This window comes from Podarcis pityusensis (genome assembly GCF_964106645.2).
Source record: "Podarcis pityusensis genome assembly, chromosome: 12".
NCBI lineage: Eukaryota > Metazoa > Chordata > Lepidosauria > Squamata > Lacertidae > Podarcis > Podarcis pityusensis.
The window spans coordinates 48,455,263-48,465,490 of record NC_138037.1 but is presented as its reverse complement, the minus strand read 5'-3'; the positions used below and the strand labels follow the sequence as shown (position 1 = coordinate 48,465,490).

General features: G+C 42.7%; 1 protein-coding gene and 1 long non-coding RNA gene across 3 annotated transcripts in view; both read left to right on the top strand.

Moving 5' to 3' along the window:
* Window positions 1-10,228, top strand: part of LOC308460098 — a 146,384-nt gene that overhangs the window by 13,783 nt on the left and 122,373 nt on the right. The window lies entirely within an intron of this gene.
* TGM4 (transglutaminase 4) overlaps window positions 8,526-10,228 on the top strand; it is a 28,620-nt gene continuing 26,917 nt past the window's right edge. Inside the window, exons 1-2 of one of the 2 annotated variants that reach the window (XM_080975867.1) lie at window positions 8,579-8,797; window positions 8,936-9,093. In XM_080975867.1, the coding sequence (XP_080831993.1) occupies window positions 9,078-9,093 (16 nt within the window). In that variant the 5' untranslated portion in view covers window positions 8,579-8,797; window positions 8,936-9,077. Of the gene's footprint in view, window positions 9,094-10,228 lie in introns of both variants that reach the window. The other variant, XM_080975868.1, reaches the window with a different exon arrangement.

Genomic DNA, 10,228 nt, shown 5'->3' with positions numbered 1-10,228 from the left:
AACAGAACACCGTGATGGAAACCAGAGCGCATGGAAACTCCGTTTACCTTCCCGCCACAGTGGTACCTATTTATCTACTTGCACTTTGACGTGCTTTCGAACTGCTAGGTTGGCAGGAGCTGGAACAGAGCAACAGGAGCTCGCCCTGTCGCAGGGATTCGAACTGCCAACCTTCTGATTGTCGAGCCCAAGAGGCTCAGTGGTTCAGACCACAGCGCCACCCAGACCACCACATCAGTCTTTCCTGCTAACTAGCTTGACAGCCTGGCACCCTGACGTGTTCCCAATTGAGCTATGGCCTGTTTACTACTTGTCTTCTTCCTCTCTTCTTTCTATCTCTGCTTGCAAATTGATCAAAAAGTAAATTCCGCTGAAACGGTGGAGTTTCCTTTCAAATAAATGTGTTTAGGAGTGAGCTGTGAATGTAAGTATATAAGAAAGGTTAAGTAACACAGTTGCTTCAGTGATTTTGGAGAAGAGCCTCTGTTGCTCTATCACTCCAATCGAGCCATTTGCAGATTGGCAGCCCATCCGTTATCTGACATTTTAAATACGTTTGGGCAATCTCAGCAAATTGGAACATCGTTTTTCAACCAAGTTCCTTTCTGCGCCAGTCCCACAGCTAGAAGCCTTACCAGTAAGAGCTCCCGGGCTTGTCGTGGTTGGCAAGACTCCTCCATCTCTGACAAAAGCTTAAAGGTGACCTACAAAAAGCAAAGTAGGGAGTTGGACTTGTGTCATTTGTCACCTTCCTTGGGTGACAAAGAGCACCTCCTTCTCAGTTCCTGATTCTCTCACAAAGCTAGTCAGGCTTTTGCTTGTCTTGGAAGAATATAGATGATGAAAGAATTGTTGGCAAGATTTTGACAGCATGGAGAGAGAGAGAGAAATGAGGAGACACATATTTTTATTTGGCCTGCTAACTCTGGGAAGAAAAACACAAATTTATTGTTTGAAAATACAACGCTGCTTCTGGTTTTTTGTTTTCTAAAACGTCATGGGGGAATAATTAATGTATTAGTTTGAAGACTTTTCCATTACAGGAGAGAGCAGAATACATTAACAAACATCACATTGTACCCATTACAAGTGTAACTATCAAATATTCTCTCTTCAGAGTCACTAGAGATCAAATTCGTTGAAAGTGTAACAGGTTGTGCATGAAAAATCACACAAGAGACAACTTAACAGGGCATCGTTGTTTTAGAGTCCCCATATATCAGCCATTAGAACCATTTCTTCCTGAAATATTTCCATAGATATTTTGGCCATTATAAGCAATTCTCATACGTTGCCAAACCACTGATACAGTGGTACCTCGCAAGACGAATGCCTCGCAAGACAAAAAACTCGCTAGACGAAAGGGTTTTTTGTTTTTTGAGCTGCTTCGCAAGACGATTTTCCCTATGGGCTTGCTTCGCAAGACGGAAACGTCTTGCAAGTTTGTTTCCTTTTTCTTAACACCGTTAATACAGTTGCGACTTGACTTCGAGGAGCAACTCATAGAACGCGGTGTGGTAGCCTTTTTTGAGGTTTTTAAAGACTTTGGTGATTTTTGAAGCTTTTCCAAAACTTTCCCGACACCGTGCTTCGCAAGACGAAAAAAATCGCAAGACGACAAAACTCGCGGAACGAATTAATTTCGTCTTGCGAGGCACCACTGTACTTATATTGTTAAAAGCCTTGGGTATCGTATTTGATGGGAAAGTGAAACAGAGATTTGCTGAGATAAAATAAATAAATAAAATTTGCTCTTTAGGAACACCAGCATTTTAATGGAAAAGGAGAAGATACTATAAGGCTTCATTTAGCTTGTAAATGCCCGAAAATCCATTTTGATAAAGGATAGTATTGACAATTTATTTGAATCAGTGTTGGTGATCTGTTCAGGATTTTGTGGCGCTCTGATATTTTCATCCTCCACCATGATACTGTTTTATGTGTCGCTGGTTTATAAATTGTCTTATAAATTAAAAAATTAAATTATTTCTCTGAATGCATCCTTAGCCTGACAGCCCTTGGGAGGCAAAAGGCAGGAGTAGAATAATAGGATGGTAGAGTTGGAAGGGACCATGAAGTGCATTAGCCCAACTCTCTGCAATGCAAGAATCTTTTGCCCGATGTGGGTCTCGAACCCACAACCCTGAGATTTAAGAGTCTTGTGCTCTACCAATTGAGATATGCTCCCCGTACAAGGCCTCTCTTGGCATATGTACTTTGCAGGCTTGTCCTGGGGCTTTGTGCCAAGTCTATAATACGATACGATAATCTTTATTGTCATTGTCCCATACAGAACAACAAAATTGAAAAAAAATCTACATCAGACATTCAAAAACCAACAAACCTGCTATCCCATCTATCCCAACCTGGTTAACCCCCTAAAAACTCTGATACCTCATAATTAAATACAATATACTCCCGTAGAGACTACCTTACACTGCGTTTAAAACCAAAATCGCATTTGGATAGAAACTGTTTCTCAGGCAGCTAGTCCTAGTCTTTATAACCCTGTACCTTCTTCCAGAAGGCAGAAACTGAAAGAGATCATTTCCAGGGTGCGCACTATCCTGCACTATCTCTGCAGCTTTCTTATGACACCTGGAAGCATAGATTTGATCCAAGGTGGGAAGAGTGCACCCAGTTATTCTCTCCGCAGTCTTTACAACCCTGGACAGCATTGTTTTTCCCCTGACCCAAACCACACACAGAGACCATAAGTTAATACACTCTCAACGGTACAATGGTAAAATGCCACCAACAGGTCCTTTGAGAGATTATTTTTCCAGAGGATTCTCAGAAAATAAAACCTGTTCTGTGCTCTCTTCATCAGGTCATTATTGTTTACTCCCCAGGTTAGGTCTATGGAGAACCGGTCTCTTGAAAAACGGCATTTGTGTTGACAAAAGCCTTAATCCGTAGGCTGCCACAAACACCTAGCATTGCCTTTTGACTTGCACTCATGCAGTCGATGGAGACACTGGCATCTTTTTCTCCGCTGAGACCCAAAATCACCCCCCCTCTCTTTTTTCCTGGCAGTGTATTGATGCGTGAAAAATAAACCAGAAAGTCCAGTTGATGATGCACTCTTCCAGGCATGCCAGACCATAGTCTCTGCAGGTTCCCAAATGTGGGTTCCCTCCAATTGAGGCCATGGCTTACAGCACTTGCAAAAATGAACCTTTGTACAGTAGTGGCATCCTCACCATTGCTACCCAGCGAAATTCCCATTGTTTTAGGATGACCTGAAATTCACAGCCTGTTGTGATGGCCTGGGACTCGAGCTTGGACTTGGAACCAGAGGAGTCTCAGTCTCCACCAGATCCTTTGCCTCAGGCATAACCTGAACCAAGTCTGGGGCCTGACCCTGAAGAGTCCCAGTCTACACAGGTCCCCCTGCAACAAGCACCAGCTGGGCTGAGTCAGGGGCCTGAGCCTGCCCTGGCTCCAGATGCAGGGATTACCTTCTTGCCTTCAGCTGGGCCATCACTTACAGCTGCTCCACTACCTTTTGGGTCAGGGGAGGCTGAGGCAGCCCCTGGGTCTAGTAACCCACTGATGTCACCTGAGCTGCAGAGACTAAGGTCTGAGAGAAGGAGAGACCTGATACTCGCAGGAGGAGTGCTCGCCTTCGGGCAAAACAGGGAAGTGAGTCGCCGGGGGATCAGGACCAGCCGTTACCCCGACAAAGATAAAAGGCTGTTGGACCCCGTCCCAGGTTGCGGGAGCAACATTGCTGTATGCCAAATCCTGCCTGAGATCCTGTACCTGTCCTTGCCTGGTTTCCTGCCTCGTGTCCTGCCTTGACCCTGTCGGACTGACTCCTAGTGGACCCTTCAGATTTTGGACCAGTCCTGGACCGCGTTTCACGGGTTACCCCCGGTCCCAGCACACCTGTTGTACTTGGAAAGAGAATTACATGAAAACGATGTACCCGGTGGTATTTGACTCCTACCAAGCTGGCAAAAACTGGAAATCGCAAGAGATACCAACAACAGAAGAATGGCAGATGAAGATGATGGACTTTTTGGAGCTGGCTGACCTGACTGGAAGAATCCGTGACCAGAAAGAAGAGGAGACTAGAAAGAAGAGGCGATTGGAAGAATATTAAAGAATACTTGGCTAAATATTGTAATATAAGATAAAGAGAAATTTCTTGGAAGTAATAATTTGGCTTAGGGGTAGAATATGAATATGTTATTAATAAATATTAAGGATTAGAATATTAATAAAGGACAAGAAGTTAGTAAATAAGTTAATATTAGAAATATGAATTTGGAGAACTGCTAAATAGGTGATATATTGAAATTCAATTAGAGGGGATTCGAGGAAGTCAGTTATCAATGTAATGAAATTAGGATTTGGAAGTTAAAATTCATTTTTATGTGTGTGTTTTTTGTGTATTGTAATGTTTTTCTTTTTTCCTGTTTTTCTTTTTTTTATGTGATAAGTGTGAAAACCAATAAAAACTTGGGGGGGGGAGTATCTGCCTTTGATTTGCATAGATGTTTTGTTTTCTTGTGATTGGTTTTAGGGTTAATATTGTGTTATAAGTCCCTTTGGGTCACTTTTGTGAGGAAAGTGACGTCACAATAATAGTAATAGAAAAGGTAGCAGCATCTTGCAATCATTTTGGAAGTGCCAATTAGGCAGGTTTGTATTAAAACGTGAACTGAACAAATCACTTGCCCATCCCTACTAGAGACTAGATCTTTTTGAATGATGGAAGTGTTCAACAGCCATAGTCCATATTTTATTTTATTTTAAATCAATTATAAAGCATAGTACCTTGCCCTCGCAAAAGGCTTGAGCATTCAGGAGATAGTTCAGTGATCTAGCCTGGATTCTACACATAAAATAATGCCTATTGGACATAACAGATATGCTAAACCGATTGCAAGGTGAGGCGCTATATAATACTTACAGCTTTTCCCACTGGCAGAATGGAAGGAATACTGAACATGTAGATAGCAGGGCCTTAGCGTAATGTATCTAAAACAAATAAATCCTTAAGTGCAGCTATTCCAAGAATGCCAAAGCCAACTCGGCTATGCCTCAAGATGAATCTTGAAATCACGTTTGCGCGATAAGGAAATAAAACGCATAGCCTCATAAATTTCCCCAGCTGATGATGATAAAAAGAGGTGATCAGCGCACCTCTTTTTATATTCAGCCTGCAATTTTCATACCAATTCTTTTGCAGAAGTTGACTTCCGACAAAACTCCTTTACTCTGAAGTAAGTTCTACTTAGTTTGAGGTAGCTCATTGCCAAACGAGCATATAGAAAACGGCAGATTTCCAGCGACAGTACCCTAAGCCTGAGGGGGTTGGAAATTGCAGCGTGGACTCTATTCCTTGCGCAGAAATAGGTTTTCCTCCACTAAGGCTGATAAAAAACTATTAGGATTCCCAGTTTTCTTAAACTGTCTGTCCCATAATGCAGCAATTGTGAGAAGGGAGCACATCATTCATATTCCCAATTCTCACAGTACATACCTACGGTGAAAGGAGGGTGGGAATTTTAACTTTTCACCTAGAAAAAGGGAGACACAACTTAGTTGTTAGGTTTCAACTTTCATCACCACCAGGCTGCTGAAGGGCCACAGGTTATCCATGCTTGCCCTAGGATGTTCAACTTAAAAGCATTAATACCATAACTGTTTGGCAGATGTAGTTACCCAAACTAGCAACCCCAGTCAACATTTGTATCTGATTGTATCCAAGGGACGCGGGTGGCGCTGTTGTCTAAACCACTGAGCCTCTTGGGCTTGCTGATCAGAAGGTCGGCGGTTCGAATCCCCACAACAGAGTGAGCTCCCATTGCTCCGTCCCAGCTCCTGCCAACCTAGCCATTCGAAAGCATGCCAGTGCAAGTAGATAAATAGATACCACTGTGGCGGGAAGGTAAACGGCATTTCCATGCACTCCAGTTTCCATCACTGTGCCCCATTGTGCCAGAAGCAGTTTAGCCATGCTGACCACATTACCTGGAAAGCTGTCTGTGGACAAACACCAGCTCCATCAGCCTGAAAGCAAGATGAGCGCTGCAACTCCATAGTCACCTTTGACTGGACTCACCATCAAAGGGTCCTTTACCTCCCCCCCCTTTTTTTTTTACTAATTACCACTTTTAACTGTGTGTGATGGTGGGGGAAGCTGTGTTCGAACCAGCTATCTATACCAACTTGTATCACAGAAAATGTGCTACCTATATGCTATGTCTATATGCCTTAAAATAAACCTATATACCAGCAGTGGGAACGTAATTGTTTCCGAAGAGCTGGCCTTGGAAAACCTAGCCTTGAGGCTTCACAAACCAGCCACTTTGTAGAGTCATATACCAAAGGTGGAGAGGTGTTAGGTCAATAATTTTTCTTCTTCTCTTGGACAATTATGGGTTTTAGATATGTTTACTCCCAATCAATATTTGCTGTACTCAGCAGTCCACAACTTATGACCGCTGAAACATTATTATTTGCTTTAGGTGTTGACTGGTTCAGAAAAAAGGTGGTGTCTGTTGCTGTAATCTCTGCAGTGTAAAGAAACAGGTAACTAACTTTATATAGTAAAAACTCTCTAGGTTGAAATGGGCAATAAATCACTTTTTCAGCAATAGTCCTTTGAAGGTCAGGACTGAAATTAGCACCCTTCAACTTAATGGTTATTTTTCTTCTTCTTTACCCTTTTAAAGATCATGAATGGCAAATGCTGTGAACGAATGCTTCTTTTTTACCAAACACTTCCTTAAAATAGAGAAGATTAACATAGAGCGCATTGCAATAGTCCGAGCAGGAGATAACCAGCGCATGCACCATTCTGGCAAGAAGGGTCTCGGCCGGTGTTATATGGTCTCAGCAGCCACTCCCAGTCACCAGTCTAGCTGCCGCATTCTGGATTAGTTGTAGTTTCCAGGTCACCTTCAAAGGTAGCCCCACATAGAGCGCATGGCAGTAGTTCAAGCAGGTGATAACTAGAGCATGCACCACTCTGGCGAGACAGTCTGCGGGCCGGTAGGGTCTCAGCCAGTGTATCAGATGGAGTTGATAAACAGCTGCCCTGGACACAGAATTGACCTGCGCCTCCATGGACAGCCGTGAGTCCAGAATGACTCCCAGGCTGCGCACCTGGTCCTTCAGGGGTACAGTTACCCCATTCAGGACCAGGGAGTTCTCCACCCCCACCCACCCCCTGTCCCCCAGAAACAGGACTTCTGTCTTGTCAGGATTCAACTTTAATCTGTTAGCCGCCATCCATACTCCAACCATCTCCAGACACTCACGCATTTGTATTTGTGTGTCCTTAAAATATCAGCTGCATTAAGGCCCAAGCAGGAAGCATAATTTCAGTGTTTATGCAAAGGCAATTAACTCTTTCTCTTTGTGTTGCTATTCTGCTGAAAATTGTTTCAGACAATGGACTTGTAAAAGGGTAAAAAAATACTGGGAAATAATTTATAATGAATTGGAAAAAAGAATGTTTTAAAGTACTTTCCCCCCAAAAAACAAAGTCCCTTTTCTTGGGGATAATTCAGATAATTAAGATGGAAATACCCAGGTGTCAAAAAAGGCTATTTATGTATGACACTACTGTGGACCTTGTTTTGTTAGTCCAAAAATAGAAAATGAGTGAGGTCCCAACTAAAGAAGAATGCCAACTGATTGAACACACGCAGCTGGCAGACTTAACTTATAGAATAAGAGAACAAGAAGAATATACGTTTAAAGATGATTGGAAAATGTTTAATGTATATATGGGTGAAGATTGTGCACATTTGAAAACGTTGGCAGCATTAAGAAAAATTCAACAGTGTAAATAAGTTTTGATGGATGTAAAAATGGAATACTGAGTGGCTTAGTTCAGGCACAGGCAAACTCCGGCCCTCTAGATGTTTGGGACTACAGTTCCCATCATCCCTAGCCAACAGGACCAGTGATCAGGGGTGATAGGAATTGTAGTCCCAAACATCTGGAGGGCCGGAGTTTGCCTATGCCTGGCTTAGTTTATGTAAAATATGCATAGATCTATGGCATGCAAATTGAACCATGGAAGGAGAAGAAGGGAAGTCATTGCTGTTTTAAGGTTGTTCAAATGAATATTCTAAAATGTTAAATAGAAAAAAATTAATAAAAATTATACAAAAAAGAAAGAAAGAAAATGGTTTCAGATGAGCTGCTTAAAGTTGGTCAATCTGGCTGGCAAGGCTTCAGCCAGGCACATCCTCCTGTTGTAAGGGGAATGACAAAATGTTGTGCTTCCATGGAGACTAATGGTTACATCTGTTTGATTTTTTTCTCAGGGGCAAGTGGGGGCCACATACCAGTGGTGGGTGAGCTCCAAAGCCCCAAAGACCAAAGCACACAAATGACACAATAACTTGGCCATGCCAGAAGAGTTTGCAGTGTTTCCTCACTGAGCTAAGAAAGGGGCTGCCTGTTTTCAGCACATCGGAGAAACTAGCTTCTTCTTCTTCTTCTTTGGCGATCGCTCAACGTAGCCGAGTAAGACTTAATAAATGAATAAAGTATTCTGTATTTGAAAATGCCAACCTTAAATAAATATCAGTATAGGTTTCCTCTGCTTTCAGCCTCAACTGGCTACAGATGAGGATGATCGAGTTTTAGCGAGTCCTTGATCCTGACGCCACTAAAATCCATGACCAGAGCAGTTGATTAAACCAATAAGTCGACCAAACCTTTGACTTAATGGGAGAAACGACGTTCCCTTAAGGAGTAAAGTTCTTCTGATGGCCGTTTTGATACAGTCCATTTCATCCAAATTGTGAATGAAGAAACAAGGCATGTGAGTGACTTTCACTTGATTTCAGATAAGCCACCTGTCACAGCGTTAATTGGCACGTCTTTTCAGCTACTAAGGATGGTTTCATGCTTGTTGCAAACTTTGAAAGTTGTTCTTGCATTTCAATTTCCTCTTTCCTAGCCCCACCTCCTTGCAATGTGCATTCTAACACCTCAAAGAACCTGATAAATAGGAGGCAGCTTCCTTCAGCCCAGTCAGAAAAACGTGGGACCGCCCGCTCCTGCCTGTGCAAATCTTACAGAAGCAAAGCCCAGGCGAAACCATGAGCAAAGCAGCTGGTAAGTACATAAAGGATGTTTAGTTCTCCTCGAATTGATTTCTTCCTCTTTGCTTCTATCTGATAGCCCTGGGTAACACAACCTGCAATGAAATGATTTTATGAGTTTACTGCTGAGGATTTATGGGCACATCAGCCCCTGAGATTTAGAGCCAACACCTATAATTGTTTAATAAATGTTGAAGTGCTGCTCTTTGATCTTCAGATAACATGGGTATAATGCCCTTTAAGTTTGTGTCCCTATGCTATATACTCTAAAAGAACTAACAGACCCATTAAAAAGCCTGTGAGGTTCATGCAGTGCTTCCCCACCCCCCGCTAAAAAAAATTTTTAAGGGTACTCTCCTTTTCCTACTCATGTTGAAATACTGCCCCTCAATGAGGCCAAACTTAGATTCGCAAAATGTTTAGGGGTATGTGTACCCCCACGTTCCCCCAGAAAAAAAGCACTGGGTTCATGTATATTAAAGGTAAAGGGACCCCTGACCATTAGGTCCAGTTGTGGCCGACTCTGGGGTTGCGGTGCTCATCTCGCTTTACTGGCCGAGGGAGCCGGCGTACAGCTTCTGGGTCATGTGGCCAGCAAGACTAAGCCGCTTCTGGCGAACCAGAGCAGCGCACCGAAACGCCGTTTACCTTCCCACCGGAGCAGTACCTATTTATCTACTTGCACTTTGACGTGCTTTTGAACTGCTAGGTTGGCAGCAGCAGGGACCAAGCAACAGGAGCTCACCCCGTTGAGGGGATTCGAACCGCCGCCTTCTGATCGGCAAGTCCTAGGCTCTGGGGTTTTCCTATTTTCTTTTTTAAAATGTTTTTATTAGCAATTTCAACATAACAAATTATCAAAACATATCATATACATTATTTTTCCCCTCCCTTCTTCAAACCCTCCCTCCCCCCAAAAAACTTCCCTCGGCGCCTCTCTCTGATTTCTCAGCACATATTATTCTCTGCATGTTATGAAATTATACATATCCTTACATTATCTATCTGCCATGTTATCAACCAATAAATTTGCGTATGTTTATTCAAAACCTGCCAAGGAATCCAATTCATTTTGTTGTCTTTTTAGATAATTTGTAAAAAGCTCCCATTCTTCCTTAAAGTCACAGTTGTCCTTGTCCCACAATTTG